We start from the raw sequence: 18881 nt of genomic DNA on the forward strand, positions 1-18881 counted from the left end.
TAGTGAAACCCTGTCTCACAGAAAGGAAGGAAAGAAGGGAGAGAGGGAGAGAAAGAAAGAAAAGAGAGACAGAAAGAAAAAAAGAAAGGAAAGAAAGAAAAAAAAGAGACAAAAAGCTTTTTAAAAAGGGCTAGAGGTGTTCAGTGCTGGAGCACCCCTGAATTTAATCCCACAGTCCCAGCCCCCCGAATACACATGGAAAGGACCTCAGAAGTTGCTCATTGTACTTAGGGCCCTGTCACTTTATCTGGTTTTACTCCATAATAGTCCTGTAAAGCAGCTAATTGCTCATCCTGTTTGACAGCATTGGCACCTTAAAACATCAGCCTGAGGCCACCAGAGCTAGTTAATTTACAGTGACTAGTTTGGGGCCATGGTTGCTCCCACCACCCCTTTGCGGTTGTTACAGTGTTTCTCCTGTTGACTTGCAACCTGGCTTCTTGGATGTCCCATCAAGCTGGCTGTGGTCCTGCCCGCTGGACCTATACCAAACAATCTTAATCCCTTTTCACATGACTGCCCTGTAGCTATCCCAAGAGTTTATCTCCCCTCACCCCCCACACTGACTGCCTCTACCTTGTCTCTTTCTCTTATCCCGGTCCTAGCAACAACACATCTTTGCCGGAACCAGGCAGAGCAAAGGAAAGCCAAAAAATCCCCTGTCTGCCTTGGAGTTCCACCCTCCGGGTTCCAGAGCCCTACCACTCCCGGGCTCCGCTGGCTCTGCTGTAAAACCCGTCTTGGGCAGTGGCGCGGACACCAGACTGATAGAAGCGCAAATGCCAGCCGTGTCTGGTTGGAAAGCTGGCAGAGTTTTCTGCTGAGACTCTCCTTTGCTGTGTACTTCGTTCCCCTTCTTGGTGGCTTCTCTTGCCTATACGCTTACCCTTCAGGTTAGAGAACCAGGTTTGAGAACATCCTCACCTGGTCCTGACTGGGCCCTTATCTCCCCAGGACAAGACTGTGGTGGTGGCAGACTTTGGGCTGTCCCGGCTCATAGTGGAAGAGAGGAAAAGACCCTCAGTGGAGAAGGCCACCACTAAGAAACGCACCTTGCGCAAGAGTGACCGCAAGAAGCGGTATACGGTAGTAGGAAACCCCTACTGGATGGCTCCTGAAATGCTGAATGGTGAGTCCTGAAGCCCCAGAGGGAATGACCCAGAGGGAACACGGAGGCCACATCTTGTAGCCAAGCCCTGGAAGCTCCTGGCGAGCCTTGTGAAGTGTAGAACTAGATACCCAGAGCTAAGGGCTGGATTTGTTTGTCTGTTTGAGATGTGTCACTATGTAGTCCAGGCTAGCCTCGAAGTAATTATGTAGCCTAGGCTGGCCTCGAACTCACAGCAGTCCTCCTGCCTCAGCCTCCCAAGTGCGGGGACTACAGGTGTGCGCCACCATGCCCAGCTGGATGATTTTTTTAGCCCTGGTGAGGCTGGTCCTCGTAAACTCCATCTTCCCTGAGTTTAGTGTTGGTAACTGAGCAGTGTGCCATGCTGGGCATAGGCTGAGGTCTGACCAGCTCTTTTGCCTAGAGGGTGAGAACTCAAATTATTCATCACCCCTCAGTGATGGGGAATCTTTTAGAGTTTTCAGTGATAATCAACAACCCTCTGTGGCACCCGTGCTGTAAGTTTGCCCCCACTGTGGCTTTTCCCTCTCCAGGCTGAGGCCTGAGTTGTGCTGCCCCCTAGCGGATAATGCTCAAATCAGCTAGTTGTTCTGACTGGCATTCTTGAAACGCAGCATCGTGCGGCCTTAGAAGTAGTGTGATACAATCCTTTACAGAGCATAAGGCCCAGGGAAATTCCTTCGCTTACTCAAAAGCAGGCAGCTGGCTAATGACAGCCTGGATGAACCTATATGTACAGTTATTTTCTACTGTACTGTGCAGTTCTCTGAGTCAGGCCAGCCAGAATTGAGGAGAGATTTTTTTTTTTTGAGACAGGGTCTCACTATGCAGTTCAGGCTGGCCTTGAACTCACTCTGTAGCCCAGGCTGGCCTCAGACGCATGGCAATCCTCCTGCCTCAGCCTCTTGAATGCTGGGATTGATAGGCATGTTCCACCCCACAACCGGCTTGAGGAGATTTTCAAGTGGAGTCATTCTGATCAGCCTTTGGGGCATCCCTGCAGAACTGCTTTAGCCCCAGTCCTTGGCTATGGCTTGGCTTGACCCTAGCCTAGTACAGAGCACATAAGGCCTGTAAATTTAACAGCCTGCTCTCCTCTGTTCCCTAAGGAAAGAGCTACGATGAGACAGTGGATGTCTTCTCTTTTGGGATCGTTCTCTGTGAGGTGAGTTCTAGCACCAAGGCTATTCCTGACGCAGCAGCCGTACCAGCTTGGCCCTGCCTCAGAGCTCATTCTCCTCCGAGGAAAGAATAACTTGCCATAAAATGAACACAGGCAAAATGTTCTACCACTTATAATATATGCCACATTGAGTCTTGCTGGTTCCATAACGACAACTGAGCAAGTTTTCTTTCAGGTAAAAAAAAAAAACCAGGTTCAGAAAGAGGCAGTAGGGGCCAGGGATATAGCTCAGTGGTGCAAGCGCCTGCCTGGCAAGCGTGAGGTCGTGAGTTCAATTCCTGGTTAAAGAAAAGAAAAAAAATCCAGAAAGGGGCAATGGCTAGCTCTTAGTCACATGGTCAGTGGGAAGCAGGCGAGATTGAGAATTTCAGTAGGAAAGGCATAGTACTGTCCGTTGAGCTCTTACAATAAATTAGCCCTTCCCAGTTCCCCCTCTGTTCTCCTTCCACAGGCCCTGGTGGTCCCCCTACCCTGAATCCAGCAAGTGGAGTAATGATCCTAGGAAGTTCTGGCCCCATGCTAGGTACCTTGAGGTACAGGGCAAGTAATGGAAAGTAGCTTAGCAGTCAGATGGCAGCATTGCTCAGTATAGCTCAAAGCTGAACACGTTAAAAAGAAAAAAAAAAAAAAGCTGAACACATACATTCAGACGCTTCTGTAATTCTCCAGTACAAAATTGTGAGAGAGAAGGGATGATTAGAATAATGACAAAAGTTGTTTTAATTGTTTCATTTAATAGATATGAATTGAGCAGCTAATGTATACAGAGCATTAAGCAGGTGCCAAAGTGTTTTCAGACATGAATCAAACCGAAGTCCTTGCCTGACTGTCTCGACTCTGACAGATGATATCACCATAGGCAGGGAAGGCTAGAATGGGTGGAAGCTGCCAGTCTACCACCATCAGTTGGAAAATGGTGCTTCTGCTGAAATGAAGCCTCTTTTTTTTTCCTTAATTTTTTTTTTTCTTAGAGATATAAAGTTTTATTATTCTGTTTTCTCCTTTTCTTAATTTTTATTTTTATTAGTACGTGTTTACAGTATATAATGATTACCTTCATAGTGGGGAGTTAGTACATGCATGTAACACGTCTTAATTCTTTTTATGTCCCCTTTCTCCCCTCGTGAGGGTTCTTCTAAACCCTCCTCACTAACCAGACTCTCAGTCAAGAGGGTTAGCAAGATTTGGAAATACACGGATGAGGGACAGTTATCTATCTACTCTAGGTTTTTACCACTTTCTCTTCTGCATATCTGTATTGGTCAGCTTTTTTGTCTCCGGAACAAAATATCTGACACCTGCAATTTATAGGAGGAGATGACTCACAGTTTGAGTAGATTCAGTCCATGGTCAGTAGACTCCAAGGTAGAAACAGCATTGTGGCGCAAGGTCGTGAGTTCGACTCCCGGTACTGGAGAAAAAAAAAGAAAGAAATAGCATCGTGGAAGGGCCTGGTGGAGGAAAGCTACTCATATCACGGTGTTCCAGAGCAGAGAGAAAAGAGAGGAGCCAGAGATGAGAATACACCCTTCCAAGTCATATGCCCAGGGACCCACCTCCTCCAACCAGGTCCACCTCCAAACATGAGACTTCTAGGAGACATTTTAGATGTAAATCATAACAACATCCTTCTGTCCGCACACCAGCATCCCCGTCCCGTGTCATGCACCTGTGGCCTCTGTAGTCCTTCCTAACCAGCCATCTTCTCACCTATAGATCATTGGACAAGTGTATGCAGATCCTGATTGCCTGCCCCGTACACTGGATTTTGGCCTCAACGTGAAGCTCTTCTGGGAGAAATTTGTCCCTACAGACTGCCCCCCAGCCTTCTTTCCCCTAGCCGCTATCTGCTGCAGACTGGAGCCTGAGAGCAGGTCAGTATCTCACCTGTTCCTCCCAGCTCACAGGGTCCTGGGATGCTCGCCCCAGCATTAAGCCATCCATAAGCTCTTCCTAGGCATAAGGATAGCAGAAGCCTGGAGCTCAAGAATGTAGTATCAAACATTGAAGCCACCTGACAACTCTGATATGCCAGGTTTGAGGGGAGGGAGATGAAAGCATAGTAGCAAGTAAACTGTATAGGACACAAATACATACTCACTAAAATAAAGTTTAAAAGAAGAAAATTTGGGGCCAGGTGTGGTGGCACATGCCTGTAATCCCAGCACTCAGGAACCCAAGGCAGGAGGATCACCATGAGGTTGAAGCCAGTCTGCACTATATAGTGAGCCTTTTTTTTTTCTTCTTTTATTTTTTTGGTACGGGGAATTGAACTCAGGACCTTGCACTTGCCAGGCAGGTGCTTGTGCTACTGAGCTATACCCCCAGCCCTATAGTGAGATTCTGTCTAAAGAAGAAGGAGAAAATTTGGGGTGTGGATGTGGCTCAAAAGAACAGTTATCTAGCATGTATGTCACCTTCTAATATTTAATATCGTTTATTCTGTTTGTCAGCTTTCCTTACAAGGCAAGTACAATGCATACATTTTTTCATAGTAAATAAATGTTTCACATTTTTTCCCTGCATTTTCCATTTTACTACTTAGCCTTTATTATTTCGTTGACAACATGAAATTCTTATAAGAGGCTTTAAACGTATTATGATCTATATAATGGAGATACATTCAGGTTTTTCCAGCAGGTATTAACTACAGTGAGCAACTTTATGCATTTAGCTCATTTTTTTAAAAAATGCTTTCAATGGCCTTTATTCTTCTTAACTGACAGATTTCAGTATTACCAAAATCACCCCTTCATCTTTTCCATTTTATGCGTTAGGAAACTAGAATTTTTTTGTGGGTTTTTTCTGCTATCAGAAATCACAGAGCTTAGGCAGGTGTGATGGCACATGCCTGTAATCCCAGCATTCAAGAGGCTGAGAGGCAGGAGGATGATCAGGAGTTTGAGGCCAGCCTGAACTACATAGTGAGACTGTGCCTCAGAAAAAGAGAGAGAAATCACAGGTCTGGTGCAAGAAATACAGCCCAGTGGTAGAGCAGTTGCCTAGCATGGCTAAGGCCCTGAGTTTGATCCCCAGCACTACCAAAAAAAACCTGTGCCCTAAACAGTCCTCTTTGCTTTGTTCCACAGCATGTCACCTTCTAATACTCAACATGGTTTATTTTATTGTTTATGAACTCTCCTTATTAGGCAAGTGCTCACCACTGAGCTGTATCCCCAGCCCCAACTCTCTTTGCTAGAATGCAAGTTCTACAAGGTCAGGCACCTTTATTTTGTTCACTGTTATAACCCAAGCACTTAGAACAGTGCCTACCCGTAACAGGCACTTAATATATTGTTTCTGATTGTACACAGACATTTAGAATGACTGAAAAGGGATTAAAAAGAGTGTGGATACAAAGAAAAAAAAAGAAGGGCCGAGTGTGGTGGGTGGTACACATCCTGTAATCCCCATACTTGGGAGGCTGGGGCGGAAGGATGGACGTGAGTTTGAGGCTGGCCTGGGCTACATCGTGAGTTCAAGACCAGCCTGAACTATATAGCGAGACCTTGTCTCAAAAGGAGGGGTGCAGTTAGCAAACAAATACTATACAGTTTCAGTTTTTCCTTAAACTCTTCGACTGGTATTACTAAAGGATTGTAGTCTTCTGGCCTGTAAAAAACAAGATCAAGATTCTCACCAGCAAATTTCAGTTCTGAAGTAGCCCTTTGGAAATCCTTGTAATTTTAAATGCTACAGTCAGAATAGGCCTCACCAAGATAGCATGACCTTTAAGCAAGAATGGGGAGAAGAGGAACAAGCCTGAGATATCCAGGTCAGTCATGCCATTTCCGTAGCTCTTCAAGGCCTGTGTTTGGGTTTTTGTTTGGTTGGCATTTTTCTCTTCGAGAAGAACTTAGTCTGTGAAATGCTCTTTCCTGGGCAGATCCATTGGTGTAGAAACAGCAAGTCTCAGAACTGGAAAGAGTCTTTAAAATGGCACTTAGGGGCTAGGGCTGGCATGCATGAAGCTCTGGGTCCAATCCCCAGCACTGCAAAAATAAGTTTTCTTAGACAAATACAATGCCCAATTCCATTTTGACACCTTGACTTTCCACTTTTTCTCTAAAATATAGGAGAGACTCTTCTCTTGGACTTTTTTTTTTTTTTGAGATAAGATCTCACTGTGTAGCTCAGGTTGGCCTTGAGCTTATTATATAGCCCAGGCAAGCAACAAACTCACGGTGATCTACCTCAGCCTCCCAAGTGCTGGGATTATGGGATTACAGGTCAGCGCCACCACACTCAACTACATCTTTTAAAGCTGTCACCTCCAACCAGTCCAGGCTTCTCACAGCATTATCTTTGATCGTTCCCTCTCTACTGTGAAGCAGCAGTAACATTATATTAAGCCCATTTCCCACAGAGGCACAAAGAGGGTTTGCCCACCAGTCAAATGGATTCCTTCCATGCCCCACGATGGACATGCTCCTATTCCACCTGCCTCTGATCTACCCCTTTCCCTTCCAGACCAACCTTCTCAAAACTGGAGGACTCCTTTGAGGCGCTCTCTTTGTACCTGGGAGAGCTAGGCATCCCACTGCCTGCAGAGCTGGAGGAGCTGGACCACACTGTGAGCGTGCAGTATGGCTTGACCCGGGACTCGCCCCCCTAACCCTGGCCCAGCCCCCTGCAGGGGGGCGTTCTACAGCCAACGTTGCCCCCTCTGCGCCCCATCCCAGGGCCGTCCAGGTTTCCTGTGGATCGGTGGCTTGTTGAGAGGCAGAACAAGCCATCTCTACTACCTCCTCAGGAGGCGAGCGGGCGCAGCACCAGGGAAACATATCTCCACAGGTTTTGGGGCCTGGTTGCTGTCTGAAAATCCAACACTCGCCTGAAAGCTGTGAAGATTTAAAAAAAAAAGAAAGCCTGGACTCTAGGCTAGGAAGAATCTGTTACTTGGGACCACTTGGGAACTCCCTGGTTGTGGATCCTTGGAGGCTTATGCTTACACTACACAGGACCTAGATCTGCTGAGCAGGATCCAGGGTGAAGCTCCCTGTGGGCTCTGAAGCCTCTGGTCCAGTTGTGTGCAAGAGGACTTCAAGTGGGAGTACGACCATGAAAAAGACTGGTGGCCAGGTGGCACTTGAAGGATGCAAAATGACAATGATGTTCCCCTCTTCCACTCCAGGTCCTGCCCTCCCTGGAGCAGAGGGAGGGAGTCGGTTTTGAAGAGTCCCTTAGTCAGTGTACGGTGGAACTGGCCAGGAGTCAGGGAAAGGACTGGTTTCTGATCACTTGCTAGTGGGTGACTTTAGCCAGCCTAGGGACCACATCAATGTGAAGGGGAGCTTCCATCTCATGTTCTCAAACTATACTACTGGAGACTGGCTGAGAACTTCCGAGTGACATCCTCTATCTCAACAAGCAGTCGTAGCACAGTAAGAGGCTGGAGGCTGGGAAGCTCTACCCTATAGAAAGCCCGTGTCCTCTCGATGCTATCACTCGATGGTCTCCTCAGTCAAAAGCCCAAGACATTTTGCCTAGAGCTAGATGGGCTCTGGAGTACAGTGTGGCTTGTCACGGTCCGGGGTCTGAGGAAAGAGAAGAGAGTTTTCTGCAATCCCTTGACCTCAGCCACTGCTTAGCCTCAGCCTGCCTGCTCTGGAGAGCAGTTTAGATTGGGAAGAGGTGGTTGCAGAGTCCCAGAGCTGAAATGCTGAGAGAGCCATCCCCTGAGCTGGGCCATCTAACTTCTACCCTCGACCTTCCCTTGTCGGCTGGCCCAGCTCATAGCTTCTGGCTACAACTTCCTGAGCCATATTCCAGGGCCATGGGCACTGGAAAGCCCAGGGGGCACCCACTCCACCTTGGTTTCCAGACTTCCAAGGACTCAACAGCACGAGATTTGCCTCCTCCTAAGTGTGAGCTTGCAACATATTTAACAAATCGGGAATGGGCTTGGGGTATATAAATGCGATGAGTGGTGGTTGTATGGGGGGTGATCCAGGAGAATGGTTGCTGTTAATATTATCTTGTTGTTATATCTATTGGGTGATATGTGAACTGTTGTACATAGACCAGATGAGTTGTGGGATAGGATGTCATCTCTGGCCAGAATTTGCTTGCTGTGTAGACTATACTCACGTGTGGAGTTGCAAGCTTGCTGAAAGGTTGAATTGTGGACTCCCGGCAACAGCATGGTTCAGCATCATGTGGCTGGTTGTGCTTCAGCTATCCCCAGCAAGTCTGGGAATAGGGGCCCTGAGCTGGGTCATTGGGCAGACTAAATAAATTAAGCAGTTAACGTAACTGACAATACCGAGAGTGAAAAAGTGACTTGGGGCCTGACTCGGGGAGATAAATGTGGAGGGTCTGCTGGCCACCTTCGTGTTCAGGACACACAGCTGCCACAGCAGGAAATTCTCACGTATCCATCTAATCCCTGTCCGTAAACAGTCGTCAGCCTGTTCAGAGAACATACACATCCCACCAGAGGCAACCCTTTGTGTAGACCAGTTCTGTGTCTTCTGGGCTCCGTAAAGCTACTGCGCCTGACTTCTGCCTGTGGGCAAATCCTCAGGAGCCCTCCACTCCCATCTCTAACATAGGAGCACTTCTACAGACGGGGGATTCTGGCATTCTCTCCACAGAGCTGCACGCCACCTTCATAATGGTGAAAAGTGAATGCAGGTCAGCCCACCCTGTGTGTAGGACATGCTTGGGAAGACAATGCCCGTTTCTTGTTTCTGCACATGAGGGGTACTCTGGAAGACTGACATTGGGCAGGATGATGCTATCTGGTTGGTAGGGTCCGAGGCACAATACAAAGCTTGAGGAATCTAACTTAAGCATAGAATCTGGTTCCTGAGGAAACATAATCTGAGGTACCCACTGCAGCAGAGCTGCAGAGCAGTATTTGGACATGGGCAGAGGTCACTCTGGTATACCTTCAGCTTATTGGCTGAGTCCTGCTGAAAGATCTAAGAAATGCTCCCGTTGGTAGCTTTCCTTCTACAGCCCTAGGAATCATCCATGGGGACGTTCCTCAGCCAGAGGCTGCTCCAGGCAGCCCAGGGACCCATCCCCTTCTGTATATGCATCCCTCCTTTGGTTGCTACAGCATTACCAGCACCCCCTCAGCCCGACAAGGACTATCTGTGTGCTCGTTCCAGCTCTCCTTACCTCGCAAAAATGCTGAAGGGGAAAGGACTCGCAGTGACCACCTCCCTTCTCGGGGGACCTACCCTTCCTATAGCTTCAACCTGAAAGAGTCCTGGTGATGACAACAATCAGGACGCAGAGGCTGCAGTTTCCAGCCATTCTACTGTTGCCTTCCGTTTGTAGAGCCAGGGTGAGTGAAGAGAAGGCCAGAGCTCACTGCGCAGATGTTGACAAAGATAAACCAGGAGCTTTCCCAGGGTATGGGGGGCGGTGTTCTTGGCACCCCACAAAAACTTGGTAACATGGAGGTTTGTTTTGTTTTTATATAAGTCAAATGCACAGCAATTTCCCGTACTTTATACACAGGTGTCAGAATGAGGTATATAAAACATGTATACAGAGAAATGTTTATAGAAAAGTAGAAACCAATAATGTTCTCTTCTCCAGAGTCACTAACACCAAGGGACCCTCTGCAGCCTCGGTTCCCTCAGCAAATGGCTTTAGGGAGCACCCTCCTGAACAGAATGGGCTCCACTTATCCCCTGCCCACACTGGGTAGTGGAAGGACTATCACGAGGAATCTCTGGCCGGGGAACACTGCCGAGGCCTCCAAATGTGACGGCAGAGCCTGGAGGGCCTGCTGAGCTTCAAGTGCTGAGGAGAAAGAACTGCTAGGTCAGGAAGCTGAGCACTGTCCTACTGGCCATGTCAGTAGCTTGTTCTATGACCTTAGGCAAGTCATTTTACCTCTCTGGGTTCCTGTGTCCAAAAGTTTTGAAGAACCTTAAGGTCCCTTCCAATGGTAAGTTAGGGGTTGTGACATTAGCCCCACTGCCCCATAGGAAGACGCTGGCCCGGAAACCACAGGGCCACTTGCAAGCAGGGTACACTGCAGGGGCAAGTCCTGAAGTGCTTTATTATCTTGCCTCTGAGCTCAGTATGCAAGCTATCCTAGAATCAATTCAATGAGCCCCACAGTATATAAATCCCATGGGTTAACTGGTTCCTCTCTTACCTGTGCAAAATGGGGAGAGGTCACCACCCATCCCAGAAGAGAGATGGTCTGGGGCACCCCAGGTCCACCTCTGTCCCTGAGGCCTAAGGCAGGAGTAGATCCTTCTCTACCCTCTTCCTAAATGGAATGTTTAGTGCAATTTTTCCCTTCCTTTCTCTACAAAACAGGAAGAGTCCCTGGGCCCAGGTCTAGCCCACGGTTGTCAAGGCACAACACTGCCAACAAACTGGAGCACACCCAGCAGACCCCCAGCCTAGATCCCATTCTCTGCCCAAAGTCCTGACTTTGTACAAACTCATTTCTGGTTCTGAGAGGTTAGTAGGGAGTGCCACTCCTAATACTTAAAAACTAAATATACATTTTTTTTCAGTGCCATCTCTTGACCTGCTTGACCTTAACTATGAATAACAGTATATGCCACTCAAGCTCATGGAGAAAAAATGGAAAGGCATAGGCTGAGGCCATCATAGTAAAGCACAGAGGAGCCTTGAGGAAGTTCCCTGTCTATCCCTGGTCCAGTTCCAGGAACACAAGCAATATTTGGAAGACCTTGTCAGCAACGTCACTGTGGGAGCTGTGCCACTATCTCCATCCACAAGCAAAATCCTGCTCCCAGGGATGGAGAAGGAGCACTAGGAGCACTGATAGCATCCTACCCAGCCCTCAGCCCACCGTGCTGCCTACTTCTTTCATGAGGATTTACCCGGAGGGGGAGGGGGAGGGTTAACCGAAAAACAAAATGTAGGTCCTCCCAGCTGTAGGAAGGTGGGCTGTCCCGCACCAGTTTTTGCATGGGCTCCTGCCCACTGAAAGAGCTCAGGCCCCAGGGGTGCCAGCCTGGCCCATGAGGGGTGTGCTGCCCTCCTGAAGGTCGACAGGAGTCTGGCTGCTGTGGACGACGACAGTCTACTCATCCGTGATCTCGCTCGGGTTGGTAAAGGCAGACAAGAACAGAGTGATTTGCTGCTCACACGCTTTCTGCTCATGCTGCTCTTTCAGGTCCTTCCCCCTAGGAGGAAAAGAGGCAAGTATTCAGGCTATGTCTCCTGCATGACTCTGCTCAATTAGATAGCACCCCTGAAGTCCAGACAGCAGCAGGGGGGCACCCACTCACCCTGATCACAGTGACTCACTGGCTGAGCCAGGACTAACACAGGTCCAAGGTATTAGATTTCCATTTTGTCAGAATGCCTTAAACTTACAGGAGTGCTTCCCTCAGGTCTGTAAAGTGGGAATGACGGCAGTACAAGCCTCCCACAGCAGTACTGGGGGTCAATGGAGATAATGTAGAGGAAAGATAGTTTTGCTGTTTTAGCCCACAGATCTAAGAGACCCAGAAAACTAGCTATTCCAGCTTCGTCCCTAAGCCACAAAGTGGTCATGAAAACTGACTTGATCTTTGTGCTATGAGACAGCTCTGTGTGTGTGTGTGTGTGTGTGTGTGTGTGTGGTGTGTGTGACTGAGAGATTAAATCCAGGGCCTTTGCACCCCTCTTCTGAGACAGGGCCTCACTAATTTGCTAAACTCAGGCTGAGCTTAAATTTACACTCCTCCAGCCTCAGCCTCCCCCAGACATGCACCATCACACCCAGCTTCCCAAGCCTTTTTTTTCCCGGTACCAGGAAACGAACTCACGACCTCGAGCTTTGCCAGGCAGGCACTGTGCCACTGAGCTAAATCCCCAGCCCCTCCCAAGCCTTTTTTTTGTTTGTTTTTTGAGACAGGATCTTGTTATATAGTTCAGGTCACCCTTAACTCAGTGTGTAGCTCAAGCTGGCCTCAAACTCTTGGCAATCCTCCTGCCTCAGCCTCCTGAGTACTAGGCTTACAGGCATGCACCGCCACGCCCAGCTTTAATTTTTATTTTGAGACAGGGTCTTGCTAAACTGCCCAAACTGGGCTCAAACTTGTGATTCTTCCGCCTTAGCTTCCCAGAGTTCTGTGATTAAAGGTGCAGGCTACCACATCCGGCAAGACAGCCTTCTTATCCTAGAACCCTTGTGTGTGTGAGCCCAAAATGTAAATGAATTTCCCAACCAATGCAGAGGCCAAAATGGACTGAGAGCTTCTCTGGTCAAAGGGAACAAAAAGAACGGTCAAACTTCAGACTTGTCACATGCTTTTCAATTTTCATGGTGTTCAGCGACCCACTGAGACCACAGGGTTACTCTGTTTTACTCATGTGGAATACCCACTCCATGCTAAGGATGTGAAACACATTATCTCACTTTATTCTCAGCTCAACCCTAAAAACTAAGTGACTCACTTTTTAAAAATGAAATGGCCCAGGGAAGTTTAAAAATGCTCCGAGAATATGGTGGGGCTGAAAGCTAAGTCTGTGAGCCCTGACTGCTGCTCAGAGAAGTTCTGATCAGGGTCATCTGAGAAGTAGGTGGGGTAGGGACTCAAACGCAACCTTCCTGGCCACACATGAAGGCCCTTCCTGTTGGACAGTGACACTCCCAGAGCCAACCATAGGACCTGGTGAAGGTACAGCATCCAGGGACCTAGGTCAGCATCCATGGAAGCCAGAAATTTGAGCTCAGTTGTCTGAGGAAATCCATGAAACAAGCAGCTAATGCATGACTTGGTAAAACAACATAGGGGTCTGCTTCATACCTCATCGGGGACATAGCCATAGTCACAGATTACACATACATCATGATGTGATGTACAGTGACAAAAGCTTTCAAGGACCAGGGAAAGAACTGGGGGAAGAGGGACTGGAGGAGGAAGCGTGCACAGGTGCTTCAGAACCATCTTTAAATTATTCAGTGCTCTTTACTTGTACGTAGTACCAGCTCACTTTAGCTATGTGATCCTGGGCAAAAAGCCTCTCTGAGTTTTCATTTCTTTAACTGCCTTAAAATAAGATAATGAAAGTGAAAGCGTTTTGAAAATACTGACACTGCTGCATTGAAAAACTCAGAAGAGCCCACCTGATGGCATACACCTGCAATCCCAGCACTTGGAAGGCTGAGGCAGGAGGATCCTTGTGAGTTCAAGGCCAGCCTGGGCTACAAACTGAGTTCACGGCCAGCCTGAACTGCATAGTGAGACCCTGTCTCAAAAAGACCAAAAAAAAAAAAAAAAAAAAAAAAAACCCTCATAGGAAGTAATTATGATTTGCCCTGAATATGACTTGACTTATCAAGCAAAGTTATCTTAATCTGGTTTTCCCAGGAAACTTTCTTACTGACCATCCAAGTTAAGTATTATTTGTGTAATCTGCTCCTCTAAGAGCCTTAATTTCATCATTTGTAAAATAAAGAGCGGCCCATGATAATCTCCAGAGCCCCTGATATTCTGTAAGATCCCTAACATGAGAGATTTTTTACTATAGGGTCACAAAACGCAGATGTGCAAGCTGATTCTCCTGAGTCATCCTAGGTGGCTGGGAGAGTGACTGAGTTTGTGAGCATGCAAGCTGAGGCTCCTGCCTGTCCTTCTCATTAGCCTCTGTACTGGATGCCATTAACTCCCGAAGCAGAAAAATTCCCAGAGCACCCAGTGGGGAAATGGAAGTGCATGATATTCCAGAGACAGGGTCCTCTGGACCACGTGCTTCCTGCTCACATCCTGAGGATAACTGGATAGTGTTCATCAGTTATGGGATGCTGCCACACAGAAGTAAACACCTACCTCCTCAATAAAATAAGATGCAAGCTTTTTCAAGGCTGCCCATATAGGGAGAAGCTTGAAAGATCTGAATTTAATTGTAGTAAGGGAGCCTCCAAACCAACAGAAGATCAAAAGACAACTGACAAAAGAGATAGAAGTATGTAAGGGTCTTCGGCCATGATCCGAATTTCAAAATTTCAGTTGCTGGAGTTAGAGGGAAATCTAGGAACTCATAACTTCCTGAGTACCCACCAGGGTAGCAGGAAATAGCCTTTCTATCATGTTCAGAATAAGAAGAGCTACGAGCAATCTGTTCCTACTGGAACAGATGTTTGCATTTTATATATACACCATCTTTTAATCTCTAACCTTGCCAGGCGTGGTGGCACACGCCTGTAATCCCCGCACTCAGGAGGCTGAGGCAGGAGGATTGCTGCAAGTTCCAAGGCCAGCCTGGGCTACATAGTTCAAGCCCAGCCACAACTATATAGCAAAAAACAAAACAAAACAAAAACAAAATGTCTAACCTTATAAAATAATATCCTACCTATTTTATAGATGACAAAACAGACTCCAGAGCCCTGCTTTCCTCAGTTACCTCCTTTACTAAGCATATGGCTGTGGCCTGCTGAGCTGCTGATAATGGTCAGGATGCATCATACACAAGTCTTCAGGAGAAAAACAATCAATTCATATTAATGCGTCAGCGCAGGGCTGGAAGAGCAACCGAGGGTAAAGGAAGCAGATGCTAGGACTAGTCTGGATTAGTCTCATCCATTTAAAAGCACGCAAACATACTCCACCCCAGAGGCCTGTTGGTGCCTGCGAGTCCTGGGGATGGAACGGCTGCCCCTAGCTCCCTTGGGAGACCAGAGAGCGGCAGCCAGGTCCACTGCACTGACCGCTGAGCAGCCCAGCCCCCACTCACCGCCTTCAGGGTGGAGGCAGCCAGGCTGTGGTCTAGAAGCTAAGAACAAAAAGCTTATTCACTGACTCCGCTCCGCTCCCAAGGGGGTGAAGTGGTGTTGACTTACCCTTTTTCCTTCCCCTTTTTATCAGAAAATAAAAGCACCTTTTGGAGCTAGTGCAGATGTTGTATTGGACAGAGACAGGGACATGCCCAGTGACAGACTGGTCACCTGAACCTCCTGGCCTAAACTACTAGGACAAAGACCCTGAAAGGGGGCCCGGTGCCTGTCCACCATTCCTAGCCAAGGGAAAGCTCCGTCCACTGGCCTAGCTTCATGGTCTCTGTCAGAATTCAAGGCTGGCAATAATTACCTTGTCTGCTCTGGGTTGAAGAGAGAGAGCTGGGCTCACCAGAGAGAGCGGGTATGGATGGAGCTGCTGCCTCTGACTTCCTCCCCCAAGGTTACAGAGCCACCATAGACCTTCAGGCAACTCAGGCTGGTTCCATTATTAAGTCTGAGCCACTGCTAATTTCCTAGTCGTATAAGTGCTGTGCCGCCCTGCTGCTCAGGACTAGTTTCCCAAAGCAGCAGGTTATGAACACCAACTGTACGCCCAAAGCCCACTGTATGAACTCTGTCCTCACAGCAAATCTAAGTGGTATCTATTTTGATATCTGTTTCAGAGGTGGGAAGGCAGATGCAGAGAGATTATATCGTCTGTTCAAGCAAATGGCATAGCTGGGACTTGAACCCAGTTCGTCTTTAGCCACCACCAAGCACAACAGTCCTTTTAGGACGTTAGAGCTGAGATGAACGTGATATATAACTGCCTGCCCCTATTTTACCAGCGAGGAAACTGAGGCCCAGAGAAGGTCCATAACTTGTCTAGTATCACATTCAGAATTGGCAACAGTTCCAGAAGTAGTAGTTTTGGTTTTCATAAATAAACCCAGCCATTTGGGGGAAAGATACTTTCTATTTCCAAAATAGCCTTTGCAATTCAAAACAAATTTACATCAGGCTTCTGAACCTAGATGGACTTTCAGGAGAAGCTGAAAACCTTTTCTTATTTTTCAGACACTAAGTCACTAAGTTGGCCAGGTTGAATTCAAACTTGTAATTATCCTGCCTCAGGCTCCATTAGTGCCGAGACTAAAGGCTTGCACCACTATGCCCAGCTACTGATAATCTTTTTTAGCTATGTGGCTTAGACGTGGTACTTAACTTCTAGGTCTCATCCTCTCACTGTAAAATACTGTAACGGTACTTTTTGGATGGTAATGAGGCTTACATGAGAACATCACAGGAGAGCATACAGTAGGGTCTTTATTAAGAAAACATGAATTAAATGTTGGCTGATATTGTCAGTACTATCTGATTGATATCCAGCTGCATATATGTAATACTTAATGGTTTCTCAGGTGGGTGGGTGTAGGGGGAAATATATTCCCATTTAACAGCCAGGATACCAAGGTTTATAATACACAATTGACAGCTCTTACCAGGACACTCTGTTCTCTAACTGTGGGGAGAGATGAGAGCTGAGAATCTGTCTCTAGCCCACATGTGGTTTCCTGTTGTACGGTCTGTTCTCAAAGCACGTTTACTAAGGAAAGGTGTGGTCTTGTGGTTAGTAACAGGGAGTCTCATGACTTACTATCTTCCCCGAGTTTATAGGAAAGTAAACTTAGGCCATAGGACAGTCCCAAGACAGCCTAGAAGAGCAAATCCAGGGAAAAGGATGGTTTCCTCATCGGCACCACAGTTGAGCTTGGAGTTCAGAACAGTCAGTCAGCTCAAGCATCTGGCTAACCTGGGAACTGTCAAAAGATTGGAAGACAGCCAAATGCTGCCAAGGAAGGAGGAAATATTTCAAGGGCCACACTCAACCAACATTGTTTGGGTCTGACTAGGAATTGTATGGGTGGAGGGAGCACTGCGTCATTTCCTCTTAATTCTGGTTTCCCTTTGTCCTGCCGTTTCAATCATCCCACCGTGGACCACAACCTCAGTCTGAAGGTCAGGATTCCTTCCCAGGTCAATACTGCCCCTCTCTGCACCTCTGCTTCCTCAATCACAGAAAAATCAGAGGATGAATGGGCCTGGAGAATACTAGTCCAGTATCTACATTTTATAGAAGAGAAAAACAGCTATTGTTTACTATTTACTATGTGCCACAAACTATGAGCTAAGCAGAACTCATGCCTTAACCCCATAGCAACGCTCTGGAGTAGGAAATGAAAGTAATTTGCCCAGAGTCCCACAGACAGCTATTAGTGGCTGGGTAGGACTTCTTTCCACCAAATATTAGTATAACCTCAAGCAAGGTACTTTCTCTTGCCTCCATTTCTTCATCTGGGATAATAACAGCATTTACCTCGTAAGAGTGATTGTGACAAGCGTGTTAGAGCATGCGAAGTGTTTGAAGCAATGTCTGGCATAAGGCAAATGTTTGCTACTGCTGTGATTATCACCCAATACTTCCTCTTTCTTAAATGCAAAAACAGGAGGCTGACTAGAGCACTTCTATGGACACCCTACAGCAGTGATGGCAAAGCTTTTAGCGCTTCCAGTGATAACAGACAGCCTGCTGCGGCATGCTTGCCATAGATTCACCACCACTGCCCTAGATTTATATAATTCTGGGTGAACCACTGGGGCTACGGGCTCTCGGAAATGGCTCTCCCCACTGGGAGAAAGTGACTCAGTCACTTTCATTATAGGAAGTCTTCTCAGACTAGAGGAAAAATATCACAGACCCTCAGCGCTGGAAGTGAAATCCTCTAATTTTCCCCAAGAGTGGTAAATATTTTTCCAGAATCAGCCAGTGCTGTAAAAACTGACCGTGATTCTTATCATCATGCATTGCTTTTTGAGCCCTTTTTTGCTTTTGAGAAAAGATCTCACTAAATTGCAGGATGGCCTTGAACTTGTAACACTCCTGCCTCAGCCTGCTAAGCAGAGGGATTACAGGCAGGTGCCACCACATCTGGCATGCATCACTGATTTTGAAAGTCTTTCCTATATAGCCTCTCAGGAGACCTTTCAAAATTTGTAATCCTCTTGCTGTCCCAGCCACAGGTCAGATTCCTGAGTTTCCCAGGTTGCCTCTTTTGCTTCCTCATGTATGAGGAGGAGGAGCAGACTCTTCTCCAACTCACCTTTTTCTTCCTATCCTAGGAGAGACCCCAGTGCTTTTGGCTGAAGAAATTTATGTCCCAACTACAAAAACAGTGGCTGGGAACACTTTCTAGTGAAAAAAAAATTATAACTCACACAAGGAATTCAGTCTCCAGGTCCCTGCTTGAGTATTCAATCCAATTTCTGCAGTGCCACTCACTTACGTGGCATTTTGGATTACACAGCAAGGAATTTGATATCAACAGAGTTGGATTTTAATCCAAGTTCTGTCACTCCTAGGTAATATGACATTGGACAAGGCATATCTCTGACAAAGTCTTCCTCATCTTTAAAGTGAATAACAACACTAAGCTAAAGTCAAAATGGATCAAAGATCTAAATATTAAAACAGAAACACTAAATCTATTGAAAGAGAAAGTAGGTAGAAATCTTGAAGACATAGGCAGAGAGTTCATGAACAAAACCCAGACCACACGGGAAATAACTCAAAGAATCAACAACTGGGACCTCATCTTATTAAAAAGCTTTTGCACATCAAAAGAAATCAAAAGAGTGAAAAGACAACCCACAGAGTAGGAAAATTTTTTAACCAGTTGTCTGTTAGACAAAAAGACTTGTATCTAGAACATATAAAGAACTGAAAAAAATCAGACCTCCCAAATTCAAAGACCCAATCCAAAATAGGGTATCTGAGATGAACATGCATTTCTCAGATGAAGAAAAAGAAACAGCAAGTAAATATATGAAAAGATGTTCAACATCATTGGTCATTT

General features: G+C 46.8%; 2 protein-coding genes across 6 annotated transcripts in view; one reads left to right on the forward strand and one right to left on the reverse strand.

The window, feature by feature from the left end:
• Limk2 (LIM domain kinase 2) overlaps positions 1-8574 on the forward strand; it is a 67334-nt gene extending 58760 nt beyond the window's left edge. For all 5 annotated transcript variants that reach the window (XM_005396302.2, XM_005396301.2, XM_013520329.1 and 2 more), the window contains 4 exons: positions 955-1129; positions 2239-2294; positions 4029-4186; positions 6783-8574. In XM_005396302.2, the coding sequence (XP_005396359.1) occupies positions 955-1129; positions 2239-2294; positions 4029-4186; positions 6783-6927 (534 nt within the window). In that variant the 3' untranslated portion in view covers positions 6928-8574. The remainder of the gene's footprint in view (positions 1-954; positions 1130-2238; positions 2295-4028; positions 4187-6782) is intronic.
• Positions 8575-9724: 1150 nt separating this feature from the next.
• Pik3ip1 (phosphoinositide-3-kinase interacting protein 1) overlaps positions 9725-18881 on the reverse strand; it is a gene marked incomplete in the record, with an annotated part of 13852 nt that continues 4695 nt past the window's right edge. The window contains 1 exon segment of the mRNA XM_013520330.1: positions 9725-11443. Within this exon segment, the coding sequence (XP_013375784.1) occupies positions 11341-11443 (103 nt within the window).

Source organism: Chinchilla lanigera, unplaced genomic scaffold (assembly GCF_000276665.1).
Source record: "Chinchilla lanigera isolate Chin_1 unplaced genomic scaffold, ChiLan1.0 scaffold00054, whole genome shotgun sequence".
Classification (NCBI taxonomy): Eukaryota; Metazoa; Chordata; class Mammalia; order Rodentia; family Chinchillidae; genus Chinchilla; species Chinchilla lanigera.